Genomic DNA, 23,756 nt, shown 5'->3' with positions numbered 1-23,756 from the left:
GCTTAGTAAATATTTCAGTAAATGTATATTGTTTTCAGGATTATTGTATTTATTTTATATAGATAGCTAGATAATTAGATATATAGATGGATAGATAGATTATTTCCCTGTAGTAAGTTTTATATTATTATTTATTATCTTAGCTATTATTCAACTTTCAAACCAAACACCTCAGGTTTAGTGTTGAGCGAACCCGAAATGTAAAGTTTGGGTCCGTACCGAACTTTACGATTTTGGGTACCTGGACTCGAACTTTGAGCCGAAGTTCGGCCAAACCCGGCGAACCCGAACTTGCAGGTGTTCACTCATCCCTACTCAGGTTCAAAAATGATAAATCACACATCACTTGCTTGGCCTGCTGTATAGAATGCCTACCTGAAATTATGTTCCCTTGGTGTCAAGCATTTTTTACCTGCAAGATATACAGTACTTACAATGCATGCACTACCCAACCCAATGTGACATAAGCACAGTGGGAGCTTTGATTTGCTCTATTTATGGCTAAAACAAAGTAAGATTAATTTTAGTAAGCGTTTTGTATGTATATAAAGGGCTTTATAGGAACACAGATCACTTATTGCACTAGGAACTAACTGTTCATTCAAGTACTGTACAGGGTAAGAGGGAATTGTCAAACACTGGGCAGCTGACTTAGATGTCTATATTTGCAAAACTACTGTCACTACAAGAGTTCATTTTTTTTAACAAAGAATACAAAAGTTATTCTACCTATGACCTGTTTGGAACTTTACCAAGTACAAAAAGATTTTTGGTTTCAGGACTGTGTTCAAAACTTAAAATACCTGAATTTTTTTTTCATAATATTCTTTATTCTGCACAAGAAAACACAAATATTAAATTTGTAATGGATGATAAGATAATAAACTGTTTTACCTTCTTGCATAAACACATCTCCATCCATTTTTTTCTGAAAAGATAAAATACATGCCATTAGGATAACTTTTATTTATTGATGCTTTATTATTTGTTTGTCCATCCATTCCTGTGCAGTGGACTGAATATTTATTACTCAGTACTTAAAATCTTTTAAATCTAAATGCACAAAAAGTTTTGCTGGTCACTAGTAATTAATAATAGAAACACAGTCCGAGCGTGCAGTTTTTTTGTATACATAGGTCTATGACTACCTAATGCAAAGTTCATAAATGTTAATAATCCACAAGGTGTGAATATATTTGAATAGACCTCTACTGTCTGTAGAATTTACAAGCCTCCAATAGTGACTATGACTGAGAAAAATGAAAACACATAACAATGCTGTTTTGCATGTCCCCTATTTCTAAAGGTCACCACAGGAACATCTGAGTCATATAAAAATAGATGACAACCTGCATCCTTGGTTCCTTACACATTTAAAACTCCATTTCAGTCACTTGAATATGCTGTGTATATAGCAATATAGCAAAAAAAAACAGCATCAAAATATTCAATTTTAAGAAGATATGCAGCATTTTGGAAGAAAATTGAGTGTGTTAGAGATGATGTTGCTGACTAAACCTACATAACCCCCTTCAATATTCCCTTTAGAGATCAGCCATGACTCTTCACGACTTCCGACAACCAATTTTTCTGGTTGTTGGTTTTTGTCAGGGGAGCTGATTTTGAATATTTGGACAGAGTTCAGCAGGTACAAAACATGTTCATTACAATCATGTATTTGCTCCTATTACCAGCATGGTCCTGCAATGGTATATTAAACCGAATCTGCAACTTTCCTTTAACCCTTTTTGTACAATTACAATAACATATAAACCCTGTTTCTTCTACTCCATAATAATTTGTACAGATTCCGAGATGCAGCATAGAGAGTTGCAGACCATTGACCTGTTGTTAGTAATCACAACCTTTGTTTTAAAAAGTGAAAGTTAAATAAAACTTGACTGCAAAGTTTATAAGTGAAACTTTAACATGAATGCATAATACTGTGAGGGATGTGTTGCCTTACAACAATCTACAGTTGGTGGAAAACAATGCTTATTGCCTGTTTAATAATCCATGGCGTCTGGGTTATTCAGCAGTCAGCTGGCAATGATTCCTCCATGACTAGCTTACATTCTCTACAGCATGCTCTTAAAAAAAGTTGCAGCCAAATATTCCTTGTAACAATCTATGCATATACAATGTCTTTGAATTTCTAATTTGTAATTAAATTAACTAGGCTTAATTACGAGTTTATCACTTGTATTTACCAAAAGGATATGTGAAATGCCCATAGCACCAATCACACTTCAGTTTTTTTCAATGTTGTTTTCCATTAGTAGAAATAATCTAATTGGCTGCACATGAAGGCCTATAACAAGGATTTTCTTTTTCCTTCAGGATCATATATTATTTAAATAACTAAATAAATTATAAACTATAAATTTAATAAATTAAATAACCTTTAAATTGTAAGAGTTGCAAACTAAATGTAATCTAAAATGTAGGCCTGCTTATTATACACTGCCCCTATCTAAATGTATTGCATTGTACCTTTAAAAAAATGCTGTGGAATTTTAAAGGTTCAAAATCAAGCTTTACCTTACACCCAGCATCCCACCTCAAGCTTTACCTTACACCCGGCATCTGTAGAGGGTGCCATCATGATCCATGAAACCAGGGGTAAGGTATGTACAAGTTTTAATTTTACCCACATATGTTTTTATGAGTATAATGCAACAATTTATATGAGCTGAGGGGTTAGTATATAATAAATAAAATATGATCATAGCAGGACCCACTGTTAGTTTGTTGGGTATTTTTTGGGTATAGGTAGATATTTTTTAGGTATCTGCTCCAGGTTCAGACCTACAATCACATACTCATCTCTGTCATTTGACAAATTTCTAAGAGCTACATAGTAAGCTAATCCACCCTCCTGTACTGCAAAACCAGCTCTATTTTGTGGGAGTCAAACGGCTGTTTGCCCATGCTGCCAGTAGTCCATGGCTTCCCCCCTTTTATGTGCTTATTTAATTCCCCTTTCCCATACTGCTTTATAGGATAGGACTAAGGAGGTTATTTAAAAAATTTAAAAATAGATTTCTATTGTAAAAAAAAATTAGGAAAAGTTTGAAGACCTCACAGAGATCTTTGCCTACTGGAGCAATGAGAACTCCAAAACAGAATGATAGCATGATAATTACACCTGTTAAATCACAAATCAAGTGATCAGAGCAGTATGTGAGGTTTCATTACCTAAACTCAGGTCTGATATTTATGGATAGTGTTGGGGCAGTGTGCACAGGAAAGTGTGAAAAAAGCAAGTAGTTTCCATTACAAATAAAAACCTAAGTTTGCAGCTGCCATAGGAGCAATTTGTATAACAGACCAGCCAACCAGCAAAAATCCTCTACTGGGATATAATATAGGACACTGAATAGTAACACTAAGTCCAAGTTCCTTCCCAGAATCCCTGTAATTCTGGCTGCTATGTCGTTGTTCCAGGATTCTCTATGTTAAGTCCTACGTTTTTCTAATTTTTTTTTTTTTGGCCCACATAATATTATATTAAAACATTTTAGACATCAGTTTGGCAACAATATACCATGGTCTTCAGGATCACCATGCCCACTAATAAATGAGGCACTATGACATCCATTGTCTGGTACTCAGGTCACATAAGTCAAATCTCCCCTTGCCAATACTAAATTAAAATATTGACATTGGCATCTCCTCAAAACCAAAACACTAAATGCTTGATTTAGCAGTAAAAATGGATACAGATATTGGAGCCTCTGATTTCTACATGTTCACCATCATTGTTTAAAGACTGGTTCATCTTTTTCTTGAAGGACCCCAGACACCTGCAATTCTTCTGGGATTTCACCCAAAGTAATGTATATATGTTGCTGTCTGCAAGGAAGAGCTATGGGGCTCCTACAGACTTTGGATTCTGTCTCAAGGTATGGTGGTATTATTTTATGTATTTATTTATTATTTTTTATGAAAATGTAGGGATCATCAGCAGGAATCCATTGTAGAGCATATATGATACAGTGTAATCATGTTTTTTTGTATCATCATTGCTGATTTGCATCAAATATGGCTTTTTATGTAGGAGAATTTTAGTGGCTTTTATTTCAACAGGTATTGCCTGCAAGACATGCATTAATCAAAATGTGCTGTGGCCTTCTAGCCTAACAAGACAGGAGTAGCCAAGGAGATGAAAATGTTGTGTGCAGAGACTGAAGAATGTAAGATCTGCTGGCTGACAGCAATTAGATTATACAAGGTAACCTCCTCTCTATTTTCTTATTAGGAGATAATGATGGGAACATTTACCCATTTAGTTTAGTTTATTTAGCCATTAACACTGCTATTTATAAAGAATATGTTTTTATGGTTTATCAAATATTTACAAATTATTACTATGGCCGCTGTAAGCAGCCCAGTTCCACCATTTGTGGAAAGCCCCTGCAGAAATTCACACTAGTGCTGTCACTTTTCTCACAACATCTTCTGGCTTTTTTGCTTATCCACTCTGGTCATTAGATTGCCATTGCTGATGGTCTAGAACTGCTTAGGTGTAAAATCATCCATATCACCTGGTGCTTTAGCATTATGGCATGCCGAAATGAGAGCTACGCACTGCATATTAAAAATTGACTGTGAGCAAAGAGCAAATTATTTTTTGGCACTAGAGGCTCTTCTGCCAAAAAACTCTTACTCTTACTACTCTTATGGTAGTTCTGTTATAAAATGTTCTAGAGTGTTTTGCTATACCAAGCAATATTATTAAAAGCATATAACTATGGACCGAGGATAAAACTGCAGGTAAAGGAAAAGACCTTTAACCAGACATTTGCACACACTTGCTCTAATTAGAGCACCACCAGGATCCACCTAGATTTTTGCCCTTGGCTTGGATGATGAATAAACAGTTGAAGAGACATTCCAATGTACAATCTCTATGTGCAATATAAATAAGCTTTCTAGTGTCTATTGACTAACTCTGCACAACCAGATTTTTTTTTAAATTGTGTTTAAATTAGCCACTACAAACCAATCATTATTATAAAAGTACTTTGTGGTCACATTGGTGCCACATCCCACAAGACTAAACACTTTCTAAAATCATTATCAACATACTGGGACTTTAGTGGCATACATTATATGAAAATAAATATTTATAAAAAGTGATTTTTTTTTTATTGGATTGCATGTCAATAAAATGTAGCAGTAAATGCCCATATTTAGAGAATACAAACATTAAAAGGGTATATATATATATATATATATATATATATATATATATATATACAATTGATAATAACAGATATGTATCAATATGATACATAATGACATGCAATCAAATAAAATAATACTTTATATATTTGTTTTCCTATAATATATGCTATTAAATTCCTAGTATATAAATTAGGTACTATCATTTTTTCATTTACACTTTATTTTTTTTGTATGAAAATAAAATAGGACTTAAATTTATTTAAATATAAGAAAATATAAAAAATAGGTAAAAAAGCAAGTATTTTGTCAATGAACCTGGAAATGTTTTCTCAGTAAAATGAAAATATTTTTGACTATTTGACTATGTAGAAATATTGGCAAATCATTGCAAACCAGTAATATAATGCAAATTTTGATGTTTTTTGCCATTAAAAGTAAACTGGCAAATAGTTTTTTTAAAGCAATATGAACTATTGCAAAAAGTACCTCCCTTTTATTTACAAACCAAGTGTGTCCATTAGGGTCTTGCGCCGAATTGGGCCGTTCTCACTTACCAAACATGTAGGTGAGAACGGCCTTTGTAAATTCGGCCAGGGAGACCAAATTTTTGGGACCTGCAAGACCAATTAGAAGAGCAAAGCTGTCAGCTCCACCCTCCTGATTGCTGTTGCAGCCCTGTAATATGTGTTTCTGGATAGAGTTTCTCTATCCAGGAACACAGTGTGAGTCTCGCTGGCTGCTCATGAATGAATGCAGTGTGGGAAAAATCCTCTGATTTTTCCCATGGCCGCATTCATTTATAAACTCAAGCTGCATGACTCACTCTGAGAGGAGGAGTACCGGGGCTGTATTTATGAATGCAGCCGTGGTAATCCTCCTATAGTGATTTCCTGGATTTCTGATAGTTTCACAAAATTTAGCAGAAATCCAGTCTTGAGGAAAGACTTTCCAGAAAATTGAAGACATGTCATTGCTACGAAAGTGCAAATGCATGTTATTGCCCATGGTTTTGCAATGGAATGTCAAGAATTTCATATAGTTGTGATAGTCTGTTGTCCATAAACTTTTGGCCTACCTAGGTGCTTTTTTATCTTGTTGATCAACTTAAAAGTGGGGCACCTCTGCTGCAAGTTTAATGTAGCATTTCACCTACTATATGGCAATTCTTTGTAAAACCAGATTGATAGTTGTTGCACTGATTGGGCTGAAAAAAATATTTTAAATTGGTGTGGAGCAAAACAAAAAAGTACTTTTGTATATTTGGAGTTCTTTGTCTAAAAACATTGTTACTCACTGTATAATGGTATACTATATTTCTAATTCTATGTATGTATATATTTTCAGCATGGAAAACAGATCTATGAAAATTACTTGAGTCCACAACAAAGAAATGATGCAAGCAGTCAGAATCTTACAGCTGTGGTACGCATTTATAAATAAAAGTTTAAATGAAGAACTGTTAAGTTATAACGTTTGAATTGATGCCTTTGACATGCAATACGTCCCACTGAATAAGCTACATCTTTGAAAAATAAAATATAATACACCACTTTAAAACCCTTGTGCTTGCCTGATAAGCTACCAATGGGATCTACTTAACTCAAGGTATCATTTTTTTCACATGCTGCTCTTGCTGTCTAATAGTTTGGACTACACATTAAAGTGTATTCAAAGTAAAATCTTTTTTAAGTTTAGGATAGGAAGTTTAGGGAATAGAACCTCTTTCAGATTAACAGAAAATTACACCAGTAAGCAAATTTGTGATACAGTTATTTTCAAGAATGGTCAGTGCATCCTGAAACTGATAAATGTATCATAGGCAGTCAGTTATTAATGATTTCTGGTTATAAAATGGTTAAACTACAATAGGTTCAACTTATGTGTCTTCTGGCTCTTTTAAACTAAAGTGACCCTTTAAAATTAGAAGTAGATTACCAAAGTCAGACCGTTCTACCAAAAATTACTTCTTATACAAGATAGAAAATCATTGAAGAAGGAAAACAATATAACTTCCACTACCAGACTAGGAAATTATTACGTAGCTGCCAGAAATTAGGGGAGGTGTCATATGATGTTTAGGAATGGAGTTTTAAATGATTAGAATGAGCTTTGAACATTAAACCTGAAGCACTGTACTGTCAATAGGAATTGTACAAAACACTATCTGACTGTTGGGTATTATTATGGAGGGAAAATAGGGTGGATGAGATTATTTTGGTGGTGAAAGTGCTATTGTTTACTCTCTCAATGATTTGAACTGTCTGTTTTTGGAAAAGCAGCAATTATTTATAATTTTGTTGTAATGCTGTGGTTAATTTTCGTGTGAATCTTGCCAAGTAAGCAAGCCATCACACATATATATTTATATATATACAGTCTTGGTGTCAAGAGGCATGTTCTCTGCATAAGTGACATTTATATAGTACTTGACTTACTACCTAGTATCTATATATCGAAGTATCTATACATCTTTCTACTAAAAGTAACACAATACATATAATGGTCAAGCCAACTATGTTTGATTCTTAATGTTTCTTATCTCTAGAGAAGCATATCCGAGAACTCTCTTGTGGCAATGGATTTCTCTGGTCATAAAAGCAGAGTTATAGAAAACCCCACAGAAGCACTGTCCATTGCGCTTCAGGAAGGATTGTTATGGCGGGTATGTGTAAATTTATGTTTGGAATTTTTAAAACATGGTCACTGTCCTTTACAAAATTAGTTTAACAATGAACCTCGGGCAAGTAGCTAAAAATAAAGCTGAATTATAATTGCTAAAAAAGTGTAATTCTTAGCAGCCACACATCCATTATCTTTCATCAGGTAGAAAACCACATGCTCGAGCTTCACTGCAGCAGCTGCATGGTTTGGTCTTGAACAATGGGTCAAGCACACACCAAGCTTGCCAACTGGTTAATTTACCAAAAATCAGTGTATTTATATTTGCCTTTATATGAAAACTTAACACACACAAGGTGCACCAACAGGGCCTGATTTATTAAAGCTCTCAAAGGCGAGAGAAGATACACTTTCATTTATAAAGCTGGCTAATCCAGCAAACCTGGAATGGATATGGTCCAGAATTGAAAACATTTGCTAACAAATAGCAAATGACTTTTAAAACATCCATTCCAGGTTTTCTAGATCACTCAGATTCACTGATAAAAAATGTATCCTCTCCAGCCTTGGAAAGCTTTATTAAATCAGCCCCTATAGTATAGTAAAATATAAAGTATTCAAAAAAAGGAATGCACTTACTTAAATTAAAAATAGAAAATCCCCTCAACATAACAACCAAAAGTGACATGTGTGTTCAGTAGTAAGTCAGCTCTGGCATAGGGAGACTAAAGAATAGTCAGACTGATAGAACATGTCAGACAAGTGTCCTAGGCTTCTTCTACTTCTTGGTCATCTGTCAAGAATGTGTTTCAAGGAGGCTCTCTCCTTCATTAGCCTTACAGACTGTATTGGCTTAAAGTCTTTAACGGGTTTTTGTTATTTAAGTTGTTTGGCTGTACATTGCTTCTACAAGAAGAATTGTGTAGAATTAGATTAACATACTATGGTGTTTGATTTTGTAATATTCAGTTCAACAAAATGATTTATTTTGTTCTATGAAAATTAAGCAACATATGCAGATTAGGCCAAGAGCTATTTAAAAATCTCTGGGAAGTTTGCAAATGGGGTTGATTGAATGTTTTTGAGTTTAAAATGAAGGGAAAACATAGCTGTACTTAAAGGGTATTACACAGACATGGGTGGATGTGATTGAATCAGAAAATCTGTGTAATTTTATATGTCCTGAGTTATGAGATACTTTATGAGATACTTACATTTGTTATGTGATTTTAATGAATAACTAACTGCATTAATTAGCCATTTATTTATTTTTATCTGCTCCGAGTTTAGCTTTAATGATAAAACACAGCTTACAAAGTGTAACTTTGCTCTGATTTTTTTCAATTATTATTTTCAAAGATGGCATTTAGGTTACAGCTGCCTATGAACAAACATCTCTAATGAGATTAAAACTTGAGAACGAAATAAAAAAATATCCTGTGGCAACTCTGTACAGATTGACAGGTTTTAACTCATATTTGTAAAAAATATATTTATAAGAGATCTCCTCTATATCAGGGCACCTGATAAGGGAATAGAAAACCCCAAAATAATAAGGTAAAATAACATTCAAAGTCAACACAAGAAAACAAAGTAAATAGTTTGAAGCACACCGGAGCAACAATCCACTAGTTATACCACTAAAATACTTGGAAATTTCCATTGTAAAGACAAAGCAATACACGGGTTGAAAAGGACATTAGCCAGCAGAGATCAATTGTTGATTAATTGTTAAAAAATGTTTATAGGCAATTGAATTGACAGTAATAAAAATGCAATCTATACCTTTGCTTAAATTGTAATAAGCCTTATTCTTGCCCTTAGGGGTTTATTTGATAAAAAATGGAGAATAGTCATTTTAAAAAGCAAATGGTCACTGAATTTAGTGGATAATGTAAACAAAACAAATTCTTTACAATGCCTTATGGCTATAGATGTGAATGAGGTCTTGTTTCAAAGCTCTTTTACTGTTTATTAGGAATCTGTAAAACTTGAATCTATGTATTGTGGAAAAAAAAAGGTGCACTGTTCAAGTCCGATGTGAAAACAAAGTATTTACCAAATACAAACTAAAGAAATAAAATTGGGCAAGTAAATCAGCCTCCATGTATGTATTTCATCTGTGTATTGAGCTTTTTGTCTGGAGTTTATTTTGTATTATATTTTGGGTTTTTATATTATGGGAAATATGATTGTAAAATGTCTGTAAGTCAAGAAACTTCCCAAAGATTTCTCCCTGGGAAGTGCCCATGCTCAAAATACAAATATCCACCCATTTCCTAAATGTTAAAAAGGAAAATATGCACCATAAAGAGTCTTTAAAGCTCAGGCTTGGAGATTGGTTTAGAGCCCATTTTCATCTGGTAATGACATGATTGTAATCCTCCTCAAGCTCCAACCAAACAGAGACTTGTGTGAATGAAAAACATACAGGAAATAAATACAGTTGTTGCAGACAAAGATAGAAAGAAAAGGGAATCTCCCACTACTATAATAACTTAAAAAAAAACCCTACAAATTTTTACTAAAACCATCCAAAATGTCAAAATGAAAGCTGAACTGGGGTCTCAGTTAGCTATTTTGATTACCTTGATTGCTGTACCAGATTTTCTCCAGCAATCACCTCTTTGTGGTGAAATGTAGAGATATAGGTTTCTCTATCACACATTCTGTGGCATTTCAAGTCATTTACATCACACTGGAACTCTGTCTTTAAAATATTATTGAGTTGACATCTGTCTCCCTGCCTCAAACTCCTCAACTTGCATATAAACTTAGTTTCGTTACCACCTTCCAGGTGATACATTTACTAACTGCAGCTAGACTTAATATATTGAGAAATTGGAAATTGTCATCACCTCCTAAACTTTCTGAAACAGTAACTTTCAACCTAAACTGCTCCTTATGTGGTTGCCTCAAAACAAAATAAAATGGATATATTTATTGAAAATTGGTCTGTATGGTTACAACATCCTAAATGCACCTTTAATCTATTGTAATCGTGATATCAATATCACTTTTAATTTACTATTGTCATACTTACCCGCTTTTTCTCTCTACTCTCCATCCCACTTTGTCTGAGTTCTCCTTTATTCCCCCAACGTATCCCATTATATAAATCTTCTATGTTAAACCAATTGAGCATAAATTGTTTTTTTTTTTTTTTAGATAATGTTCTAGGTCAAGGTCAGTATGTTCTTTTCTTGATTGTAATATTTTACCTATTTGAAAATAAAGACTAAATAAAACATAAAGTACCAAATCAATTAAGTTTGTTTGAATATTTTTGAACATTTTTCTTCTTTTCACAGAGAAAAAGCACCGGTAGGATCAATTTGCATGGAATTAACACAAGTTCTCAGACTTTAGCAATGAACTTAGGTGAGCAATTTAAGTTACATTTTTAATTTTAGAGATTTTTTTTAAATAAACTGGATCAAGCCTGCCAATAACATATATAGTACAGCTCAGCCAAACCAGCTGCTGAATGATGACAGCTCTAAATGTTTGGCAGCTTACTATACCTTTTAATTACGGGTATAGTATAGTACAGCCAATCTACCATCATAGTTGGTGGCCGAATAGGCTGAGTGCTACTGTACCTGTCAATGTCAGTGCTGTACTGCTCAGCTGATCCGGGGACTGGAGTATAACACTTGTCATTGTGCTGGTTTGGCTAAGGCCTACTAGATATGTTGTAGAAGGGCACAGCTGTCAGTCTATTTTACCATCTATTAATTTGATAAATGTTGAATTGGATTATACCTCAGAAGTTTGAGTTCAAATGAATGTTTAAGGTAGCTCCAAGACTGGATCGACTTTGAGTTGGAACAATATAACCACCACTAGTTGGAACCTTTAACACATTTTTATTGTTGCCAATGTCTCCATTGGAGATATTATCTCTCACCTTCTGTCACCTATACTATCTAACAGGCATATGGACAGCAATAATTATCTGTCCGTAAAAAACCTAACACTGTCATCATTTCTAAAATTGTGCTTTATTTTGCTCACATGAAAACGTTGAAAGCAGAGTGCAAAGGACCGGGTATAAGTATTGCCTGTGGTCAACCTTTAGCTGACATTACACATTACTAACTTACCATGCCTAGTTCTGCACTGTGTCTCTGTGTGGAGGTGGAGACACTACATTGATTCTCCTTATAAGAGCCTCCAGCAAGGATAACCATGAGCTGCACCATGAGTACTGACATCCCAAAATCTTATTACAGATACCCTCATATAAGCAATCGGTGTCTGAGATCTCACGTTGGAGCTATAATGTTATGAGGCTGTAAGCATTCCTAGACTAGGTGACCTTACATACCAAGAACTACAGGTCATTCCAGTACATTTTTAGGGTACTACTTAGACACAATTACCATTTGTATATGTTTCCTATATCATAGCAAATCTTCACTTTTCTGATTTCAGGTTCAAAAAAGCATACCATGGCATGGGATTATTTGCCAAAAATTAAAAACTTTCTTACCAGCACCATTTCCGTAAATTCCAGCTAAATTCTATATTAGTTAAAAAAAATCAAAGAAAGGACAGATATGTATCAACAATGTTCATGCTTTTATATAATGTGCACTCTTCATCCCAATATAAACTGGTTTGTTCCAAGAGGGAAGAAAGGGTGTATCAGACGGGGTATAGATCAGATCAGATTTCTGTAAACTGGATTGACAATACCTAGGAATGCTTTATGATAACTTCCTGCAAATTGTCCACAAAAGTGGAATGTGGGCCTGCAGAGACAGAAGAGGTATACGTTTAAATGTAGACAAACATTTACCTATTGTTCTGCCTCTAGGCCCTTCAGCTATGAATACTGATTTAAAAGCTCAAGGTGAACTCCAGCACAACTTTCTTGTTCGTCTTGAGGAGATATTTTAAATAACCTTTGTCAAAAAAAGATTTATATTAAAAAATGTTTTATCCTACAAATATTAAATATGTAAAAACTTCAACTATCAAATTATGTAATATATAAATAACCTTTATCACAATAAAAATATATATAAAAAAATATTGTTAGTCCTGCAGTACATTGTTCTGTTTTCCCTCACAAGGTAAAACATTAATTCCTTCTTACCAGGAGCTGGGACCATCAAAATGATTTGGCCTTGTGATTATTTATACTTTAAAAGCTTCCCTACCTTTGGTAACCTTAAATAAGCATTAATTTTTTTCCTTGTGTATTAGAATGTTGGATGCTGCAACAGTGAAGGCTCGTTATTTAGTTGCACCTTTTAACTACTTTTTAACTTTGGTATTTCAAAACCTTTTACATTTTTAGCAGTTCACATGTCACAGCCTTGGTTCCACCACAAAATATCAAGAGATGAAGCTCAAAAGCTCATAAGTCAACAAGGACTTGTCAATGGGTGAGTTCATTTTAGTAAACATTACTTTTTTCTTTTTTTATAGCGGCATCCTTGGAAAAGGGTGGTCAAGGTTTTACATTTTACTATCATCGTATATTCATTTATTTAATATTAATTTTTACCTATTATGATGAGAAAAAATTATCATTACTTAAAATGAAATTATATTAAAATTTGTTTAAGTGTGAACAAAGTAGTTAAACAATATTTTCACATTTGTTAGAAGTGTAACAACATTTTACACCCTGTAATTATTTGTATGTGCTTTATATGCATTCTATATAGTAAGTCAGTAGAATATCTGTACCTTTATTAACTAACTTCAGTTTATTACTTTTATAGCTAAAAGTCGAAGAAATTCAAATTTAAAAAATGAAAAATTAATTTAAAAATCATTATAATTCTGAGGGGATCAATAGGCTCTAATTATAAATCATTCCCTGAAAGATATCATGCCTAAACGTTATATTGCACAGGATAAACACTTCTTAAACCCATCCCACAACTACCTCCCACCCAGCTCTAACGCGCTGCTGACAAGAAAAAAAAACTATACAAAAACTCCCATAAACCCATCAACCATAGTTCATCAGCAGTCTTCTGCTGAAGTATTGCAGAAGTGCTGAACAATTCTACACTTGTGTTCATAATTATAATATTGTGTTCACAATAGAATCATCCAATGCATGCATTCAATAAAGCCTTTGGATTTTGTAGGACCTTTTTTTTGGTTTTTACCCATTACAGTAGGAACATGAGTTACTGGATTAGGTCAGGGGGTGTCAGATCATGTTGTTTTATACAACTTCTTTGCAGCAGATAACCGTACTAGTGAAATTATGCATGCAGATAAAAGTGAACTATCATCTGAATATAATATATTGCTAATATGGTGATCTGTTACTTCATTGGAACAGATTATGGTATAGATAAAATCATTGGATTTTCTCTATAAACATAAAACCAAACTACTGGCCTCAAATAGTGTACCGTTTAGCAAAACTGCATGACTATTCAGTATTTGATCTTAGTGTTGGGTTCTGGTTGTTAGCAACAACCAATAATTTTTTAAACATAAACACCTTCTAGGATCCAGCTAAGCTACCTAAACTTGGTATGCTTTTTTTATAACAATGGTAGATAGAATTCCAAACCAAGATGAATCAGTTCATCATATTCATAAAAAGCTTAGCATACCCCCACAGGAGCTTCTGGTTTTATAGTAGTGGGTTCCTGGTGTTCAATAAAAAGTCTAAAACAGCTTACCCTGACTTAAAGCTTTTCAAATGTATTATTGAAGCTTCTAAAATGAAAATAAGGATGAGGATAGCAAAATACCCAAAATGGATACATTCATTGCCCCTGATTCATCAATAAAATCCGCGCTCGCTGGAAGCGCGAAAGTACGCGCGGCCAGCGATCGCGGTTTACCGCGGTCCGGACTCGAGTGTGCGCGTACACTCGCCTCACTGCCAGCTGGATTCCTGCCTTCATAATATTGAGCAATAGGGGGCGCGAATCTGCCAATTAAGGCGATTAGATTTCAGCTGCGCGATTAAGGAGGATCTGTTAAACTCAATGGTGAGATCATAGCAATTAAGGAGATGCGCGGCTCCGTGCGCGAGCATTTTCAGTTGCTGAATAGCGCGACGGCGTACGATTTCGGAACGCGAATACGAATGCGCGAGCGATAATCCGATTCTGCTTGATGAATCAGGGGCATTATCTCCAGACTTTTGAAAAGTCCTCTTGCTAGGCTAGTTCTAGTCTGTGGCAACAAGTCAGGTAGTCCAACATCAGGAGCTTCATTTGAGTTCTCTGTGGATTCTTACCAGGACGGAATACAAAATGCTTGCTCAAGCAGATATCTTCTCTTCTTTTTGGCCAAATGTTTGAGCAAGGCAACTGATCACAACAGACTTCCCGTACTGACATCTGCAATGCACAAAAGAAGCGAACAGAACAAATCCATACCCTGAATTGAAAAAAGTCTGGGCTGACTAAAGCCAATTTGACCAAGTAAACATGGTTGTAGTATGATTAAACAGATGGTGAGGGGATCTTACAGTTGCAAATACATGTTTTTAATGTTTGCACGTTAAAATGTTAAAAAGATACTATACATCCTGGAAGGAAGCCTCAGTGTTTCTATAGGAAATCCATCCACTCCAAGAATAGATAAGGCTTAGTATAGGCATATAGCCTAAGACTTAATCACTCTGTTTGCAAGGACCTTCTTATGTGCAGATGACAATGAAATAGAAGGTTTTAACTAGCAGGTCCAATAGTGGATGGTAATAGAAGAGGAAAATATTTATTTTTGCACACTTGCACCTATTTTTTTTATACTTGTCATATCTTCAAGCACTAAGTGGCTCTTTTCAAGCTTTTTAAGAAGTTAATATGTCCTAAAGAAATTACCTGGGTTATTGTTTCATTTCTGGATCAGAGAAGCATTTTGATGTTCAGCTGCTATATAGTCCATGCCAGCTGGTGGACTACAGAAACTTGACAGCTTGGATTTATAGAGATAAATCAATACTCAAGTCATTGAAGTTTTTTGAAAGAATAATCACATACTTTATTATTATCTACTTCCATTTCTAAGCCAGCAATCTATTTATAAATCCTATCTGAAATTCTGAAAGCTTTTTAAAGTGCTTCTTTAACTGTAGGTTTTGCAAAGAAGCAGATATATAGGAGAACACAAAAGCAACATTGTTTTCAACGTTTGTATCTAAACATGCTGCATTCTCTAAGGAGGGGCCCTCATGGCTTCATAAAATGAGGACATTGATACAAGAAATCTGTGTGATATTTAAACAATGAAATATTTACATTAATAAAGCAATGTTTCCTTTTTTCCCCTCAAAGATTATTTTTAGGTGTTGATTGAGAATTCATTAATTTAAATCAATCTAATATTAATTAGAATATTTCTACCTACATTTTCTGTTACTTTTAATTTACCTTTTTGTAATTCTTTTTTCTAGAGTATTTTTAGTCCGTGACAGTCAAAGTGCACCCAAATCCTTTGTTCTTTCTATGTGTCATGGACAGAAGATAAAGCATTTTCAGATATCACCAGTAAGTTTTTATTTGTACTATAAATTTGCAAGCAAAAGAAGCAAATGTATTAATTAAGGCACAGAGGAGAGCAATCAAAATGTCCAAGGGCACCACGAACCTGAGGGGTATTAAGGATGCAACAGATATGTGTTGGTTCTATTGGACAATATTCTTTAATTCCACAGAATATCTAGACCTGCAACACGTTAACTCAATGGGAACCACTCATCGTGAGTAGTTCACCATTGGCAGAGAGCTGGCTAGTTGCACTCCTTTCTCCATTTCTGCCACGTTTCTACTACTACTTCCACCCCTTGACTTTTTTTTTTCTTTTCTTTCCCCCCTTCTCATTCCATATTATATAACATAGGGGACTCAAGCAACCATACATATACCTTTCATTTAAGAAAGTGAAACAGACTGTGATGATTCATCGTTTTATCTCTATCTATATATTTTGTTGAATCATTGGAATTGTTCATTCATAGCATGAAATACCATGTTAATGTTACAGTTGAAAATACATCTCGATTTGTTTAATATATTATATAGTGCATTGGTTTTTATTTTGTATTGCTTCTTTGATCTCCCTCAAACCTTACATTTAAAAAAAAAATGTTCAAGGGGTTATCCAATAGCAACTCAGAATAAAGATTGTTTGATTTGGGGTATGGAAGAATGTTGTTGCCTTTTTCAATGTCCATTATTTATTACTAAAATTCTTAGAGTAGATTATGATAATGCTATTAAAGTAGAGCTAAACCTCCTCCTAAAAAATATGTGCACCTTATTTCAAGTTTATCTTCACTTACAGTTTTCTCCTAGTTCCCCCCCTAAAGACTTGTTGAGCTCGCCATTGTAGTCCACCTCCTGCAGATTTCTGTTGTGGTGTGGCAACGTTGCAACACCTCTGCCAAGATGAAATGAACTTTCTGTAGTCACTGTACAGGTTTTGTTATGCAAGGAAAGTGTTGAGTTGTGCCAATATGGAGCAAAAAAAGAGTATTTTGCTACATATTCACCCCTCTGGTTTATATAGAAAGGTAGAAATGATTTCTCATACAAGATTTATTATGTGTGTCCCCTAAATGATATCCCCTATGAATACATTTAACACCTTGTCTTTTGGAGGTAAATCTGGATTATGGTGGTTTGCTGTGGGTGCTGGTACTATTTACCTCTTGGTATATAGCTATGTTTGAGTGTTGATATACAGCTTACACATTTTACTGTTTTATGTTTTTGCAATTATTGGTTGTACAAATGTTTTTCTCAGAGGCTTTGTTATCTTATGATCAGTCCAAAGTTCAAAGTTATACAAGTTGTATATTGACATTCTGCCTGAAGAAGTGGGTTGCCTCTGTTGTTTTTTTCTTACGAATACTAAAGATTTCAACTTTGTATTTAATAATTTTGTACATTTCTGATGATTTTAAAATGACAAAATATTAATGAATGTTTATACTTTGTAAACCACATAACTCTTTTTTCTGGACTGTATACTCTGCTAACCAGCCATTTTTTTGCTTTTATGATTCTTTATTTATAGTTTATATAGTGTGCATATATGGATGTTAGCTGACTCTGTGCTGCATTTTCTTTTATTGACCAGATAGAAGATGGAGGGGAGCTGTACTACACATTAGATGAAGGACACACAAGATTTACAGATCTGACACAACTTGTTGAATTTCATCAGCTGAATAGGGGAATATTGCCTTGTAAACTGAAGCATTACTGCACTCGTGTTACAGTTTAATGTTAATATGTGCATCACTGTAAATATTTTTCATCAAATCTTTCTATTACAATGACACAATTGGACATGTGCAGTGACAGAAAGACTTAATTAGGCAGAAACAAAATGAGCATCAGTAGCCCACTGCAACCAATCAGAAATTTGTTCTTGGACTGCAATAAAATACGCTCTGGTTGGTTTCAATGAGTTCCTGCAATTTTCACATCTTTTATACTGTTTTCATTTTAAAATTTAAGCCTGTGCGGGTGCTATTTTATTCACGATTGAATTGACTGTCAGACATTTTACTTGCAACCTTTAGTTGTCTTGTTACATTTGTGTTGTTACAAGTTGTACATGGTGTTTATATATGACTGTCCAATAGTTACCAAAGTGAAACCATTGTTCACTCAGCACTTAGTACCCAAACTGGTCTGATATGTCCTCATCTGAACATAAAAATAAGCCCTCTGTGAGCATGGGAGTGGTAGAGAGGTTTAGTGATCACCAACTGCCAACACACAATAAACAAGTGAAAGTGACCCACAAATTTGGAAATGGACCCTTAAATCTGCCCTGGTCCCAAACTGAAGATGCATCTGTGAGGCAAAAAGAAGATACCACTTATTTGCCCACAGATCCTAACCTGAATGGGTGAAGTTTCTTCAAATAAACAACCAAATGTTAATCTTCTGTGTCTTCCACAGTGTTTATTAGTTTGCCCCTCTTACCCCTATATCTCTATGTCCTCCCATGACATTGGGGTTGGTGGGAGGAACCAGCAAGTGCTGTGGAACAGAATGACACTTCTGGAAATGTTTGTTTCAGAAGAAACCTCTTACAGCAATTCCTTTTCAGGGGAGAGATAAGTGTATTCTTTTCAGTTTTCAGGCATTGTCACTTTTAGTTGTCAGGGTTGCTTTAAACAGAAATGTTTAAGTTACATCCTGGGTCAATGTAAGATTACTTTAATATATTTCTGTTTGTAAAGCAAGTCTATTTTTTACTCAGGCCTTGAGTTACCTTTACCTAGTTCACCCCAAAAATACTATATTGTTTCTAAAGGGATAGCATTTTGTAAAATAGACACGTATTGGAGAAAACAAATAAATGAGAAAAAAGATGCATAGAAATTAAGATATATAATTAAAGATAGTAAGATAATCAATTACATGACAGACAAAGAAAATCGTGGAATACTAAATTCCTTCCTCTCGAGCACATTACTGGCTACAGTTTAGTTAAATACTTTATGAATTCACATGTAAAACTGTTGAAAGATATTTCCAGTGAAAAAAAAAAAACGTGCTACACTTCGAAGTACATACAATACTATATATATTTGCATATGACTAATTTGCGCTACAAGACATGATTAGAATTGCTGCCGGAATGGAAACAACCTATTTAGCTTTGCATTTTAAAATGACAGATCTTCCCCTAAATTATGCTGACAGAGACATCTTCTTCTGTTTCGCTCAATATACACATACCCCTACCAGTTGCTTTCTACAGATTTGCAGTTCCCTTTTAAACTGTTCCCATTGACATGAATTATTTCTAAATGTGAGATAGTCTAGGATAATCAACAAGGCACGCAATTAAATAGAATAAAATAAATTTCTATATTAAACCTAAAGCCTCATAGGGGTTTATAGATCTTGTCTGTAAAAATGTTATCTAGATATATTTTATCTTTGTTTTAATAGATATATTAGATATATTTTATCTTTTCCCTGGGTATCCAAATTTCCTCATTACATAAGCAGGCTACAGGGACTTTTCAGGCACTAATTACAAGGTATAAGCACACATTTATCATATTTCCAATATAATTTAATAAATAAAAAAAGAGATACCTATACTGTAAGAATAACATTAGTTGTACATCTAATCCCACAGACGCGTTTCGCAACATAAGCTTCCTCAAGATTGATGAAACAGATATATTTAGAATCAAATCTACCAGGAATTATTCGCAAAAATAGGCTTCTTTTTTCAAAAAATCAGGCCTTGTGCCCAGCCGGACAGGGCTATGCTGTATAGAAGGACTATGCAGGAATTTTTGTGCATTATGGGAACAGTTTCTGGTTTGCTTCTGGTACAGGGCAAATATTCCAATGGTGATAAATAAAAGTGGATTTACCTCACTTCCCTTATGTCTACAGGGCAGGTAGTAAAAGAAAATCTATTCAATGACAATAAAAAATGGCATCTTTCCTTTATTCTTTTCTATCTACTCAGAACTCCGACCCCTAGTACACTTAGGGATCTATTTATAAAGTAGTCAATCTGACATTCCCAGAAGCATTCTTTGGTGAAGAATATTTCAGATCCATGTGTTTCAATGGCAGTAATTGATTCTCAGGGAACGTTTTAGTGAATGTCATATTCAATCATTAATACATAGATCCCTGGGTGCTCCTTTGTTTGAAAAAAAAAGTCACATAATTTACCTACTGTCTGAGTCCTGAGATCCTGACATCTGCATATTTGTAGAACACAATCAAAAAGTATAAAATTATGTGTCTGGATTTTTTTTTCTCTCATTTTTTTTTAATTTGTAGGGCACTAATATAAATGACCAAAAGAACAAAAGTTGTTCTCACACCTCCTATATTTATTGACACGACCAATAACAATTGGTAAAATGTGCCAGTTAGTGGACAGATATAAAAGTGGATTGCCAGAATGCTCCGATAATTAGCCATAGATTGTGATTATTCTTTATTCAGGTTGTGACCTGCTATCTGTTTACAAAAAATGTCAGTAAACATTTTTTTTCATTGAACATGTATATGTTCAATGAAAAAAAACACACTTTCAGTTTATCAAACTGCCAAATTATTCAACGATATATTTTATATGGTTCCATGTCTTCAAAGATTAAAAATCAAGAACACTGCCTTACAGCTCTATAACATGCCAATGCATACAAATTAAACCAAAACAATTAATGTAAATTAAAAATCAATCAAAAATCAGATTTAAAAAATATGAATTATGCACAGAAATGTATAGTCATTATCAGACAAAAATATAATGCTGAAAATATTATTTAAATCTTTGCTGTTTCAAGAAAATGCAGTAATAAAATGATATTACTTTAAATAAACATTTTTTGTTTGTATATGTACCAATTTTCTCTTTTTTTCTAAAAATTTTCAACCACATATTGTGCAAATGCTTTTATGCTGTTTTATTCCACTCTATCGTTTTAAACAGATAATATAATCATAGCTCTGTTTTTTTCCTCACCTATTAAAAATGCAGACAAAGCCCAACAAATGTTATTTTCCAGTTTTTTTTTATTTTTTAATGAGATTCCGGATCATTTGTAAATAAAATATTTTTGCCATATTTCAGGTTGGCCTCTGGATGTCAGCAGCACACCATAAAGTATCTGTGTGTACTCAGTTCAACGGGCAGTCTCCAATCATTAAACGTATGGTCCTTGCGCACCTTTTAAACAGCCGTGCTTTTTTGTAATTGTATAAATTATTTACTTATTCTGTACCAATTAGTTCTACCAATTGCTAGGTTTGTTATCAAGTTAGGCTTTAAGATAAAAAACCTGGACTTGAACGATGATTAAAAATTCATCAGCCGAGCGGATTAAATATGCACATATTCGGTGTGTGAAGCTTGTTCTTAGAACCATTATGTTAACTTTTTATTCTAATGATTTCTATAATTAATATAAAGGAGCCTGAAAAGACTTTTGAAAGCATAATGAGACTTTTCAAAAGGGGTGAGATGCAAATTAGGTAGCAAAGTTATTGCAAAGAAACCCCATTTAAATTGAAGTCGACACAGCTGACCACCCTCTCCTCCTTTACATACTTTATCCTGCTGGACTTATGACATTTCTCTCGGCCTCAGTTTTCTTCCAATTCTAATTTTCGATCTTTAATACTAAACTGTGTAATGTGTTCACTCCACTTAATGAGATGGCTCTGAAGTGGACTGGAGACTTGTTTCTTAATGCTCGAGGGAATTAAATTCCCAAACCTGGAGAGAAGGGACCATCCACATGTTAACTGTACCAATCCTTTAATTTGTAAGTATTTTTTTTCTAATCATGGAAGGGGTTACTAAGATAACTGTTTAATTAGTATCTACTTCTCATTTTCATCTATCTCCAAGTCATGTTCCATTCACAGATTCATGTTGAAGGTTTTCCTCTTTGCTTTGAAGAGCTGTTGAAGAGCTTTCTCTTTGCGTTGACAAAATGCCTATATATATATATATAAAGCAAGCAGTTTAGGATAACAGGGTTTCTCCTCCAAAGATAAAATACAAATAGTAAGAACATTTTAGCACAGACTTTTGTTTGCATCAGAGAGTTAAATACTCTCTTTCAAGATGATAGGAATGCAAAACCCACTTGGAGAATGTCAAAGAAAGTAGGAAAAAGGTTAACTTCTGTTTTAATGCACCTAAAATTTGAAAGATCTCAAAAACATCTAAAACTGAAGCCATCACAACAAGCCAAAAGCCCATCAACACAAGCCCTATGCCTTTACTGTCCAACACCAAAACCTAACCTTTGTCCTTCACCTAACATCTGACCATAACATAAAGTGGAACAGAGGAAGATACCATGTTTGCTTCTGCTTAGATTTGCAGTTGCCATTCTGCCACATATGTGGAATTGCAAATTTAGTGAAAAAGAAAAGATCACTCTGGCAACATTGGGATTTGGCACCAGAACCTTGTATGGGAAAATGTTTAAATAGTGGCTTATTTATGTCATAAACCTGCTAACTCAGCTAATGTTTAAATCAAATCATGCTATCATGTTGTGAAATACTATTTTACCTTGACAGCAAGACATGGGTTGTGGAGGTAGGTGTTGCGGGCATGCTATGGGTGTGGAGGGCAGGGATGCCCTAAGTCAGTTCTGCACGGGGCCCACTGTTGGCTACAACCACCATTTATGTGTTATATTATAATCCTGAAACACTTCTGTTTGCTGATTTAATTGTAGATCTAAGATCGTGTCTACATAGACGAGTTTTAAATTTTTTGGAACTTCTTGAAGAGTCTAAATAGGCTGATAAAACCTGATGCTGAAAAACAACTGGGCCAATGCACATGTCGTTAACACCAAACAATATACTTACTACAAAGTCTTCATACATTGCTTCATTTTCTTAAGCCCTGATAAAGGTGAAGATGTAGCCCCAAAATGTGTTGACTCTTTATCAATACTTCTGATGTTTACATTGGAATACGCTTGTATCTGGATGTTAAACCATATTTTTATTTTCAACTTAAAAAACATTTGGGGTTGAGGGGGGGCATATTCTGTCTCTAGAGAAGACATTACTCATTACAATCTATTTGTTTCAACTTAATATTACTACATGACATTTACAAAAAAATGTCAATTAAATAATTTTGATATTAACATAAGTCGTTGAATGACCAATCATGTGGGATCAAGATTTATTCTCTCTATTTTCACAATTCTGATATGAAGAGGTATTTTTGTATACTAGTAATGAAGTTGAACAAAAAAATATTGGAGATAGAAGACAGATGTCAGATGAATGTTAGATGATTATCATTGGAAATCTTTCGTGATCGTTCCCAGTGGCAGATGAACGACCGAGTAATGCACAGACAGCAGTGTTCTGTTTATTGGAGAGGGGAGGGGGGAGGAAGAATGAGGGTCACCTAATCGTCGTTCCTGAGCAGTCCTTCATCAATACGCTATGAAAAATTGATGAATGAAGACA

General features: G+C 34.3%; 1 protein-coding gene across 2 annotated transcripts in view; it reads left to right on the top strand.

The window, feature by feature from the left end:
* The window catches only part of GRB14 (growth factor receptor bound protein 14), a 37,249-nt gene extending 16,107 nt beyond the window's left edge, over positions 1 to 21,142 (top strand). For both annotated transcript variants that reach the window (XM_072418254.1, XM_072418256.1), the window contains exons 6-13: positions 3,795 to 3,905; positions 4,139 to 4,234; positions 6,535 to 6,612; positions 7,736 to 7,852; positions 11,121 to 11,190; positions 13,118 to 13,205; positions 16,199 to 16,292; positions 17,887 to 21,142. In XM_072418254.1, coding sequence (XP_072274355.1) covers positions 3,795 to 3,905; positions 4,139 to 4,234; positions 6,535 to 6,612; positions 7,736 to 7,852; positions 11,121 to 11,190; positions 13,118 to 13,205; positions 16,199 to 16,292; positions 17,887 to 18,033 — 801 coding nt within the window. In that variant the 3' untranslated portion in view covers positions 18,034 to 21,142. The remainder of the gene's footprint in view (positions 1 to 3,794; positions 3,906 to 4,138; positions 4,235 to 6,534; positions 6,613 to 7,735; positions 7,853 to 11,120; positions 11,191 to 13,117; positions 13,206 to 16,198; positions 16,293 to 17,886) is intronic.
* The last annotated feature ends 2,614 nt before the right edge of the window (positions 21,143 to 23,756 follow it).

This window comes from Pyxicephalus adspersus, chromosome 7, assembly GCF_032062135.1.
Source record: "Pyxicephalus adspersus chromosome 7, UCB_Pads_2.0, whole genome shotgun sequence".
Classification (NCBI taxonomy): domain Eukaryota; kingdom Metazoa; phylum Chordata; class Amphibia; order Anura; family Pyxicephalidae; genus Pyxicephalus; species Pyxicephalus adspersus.
The sequence above is the reverse complement of the archived record's forward strand: the minus strand, read 5'-3'. Positions and strand labels throughout refer to the sequence as shown.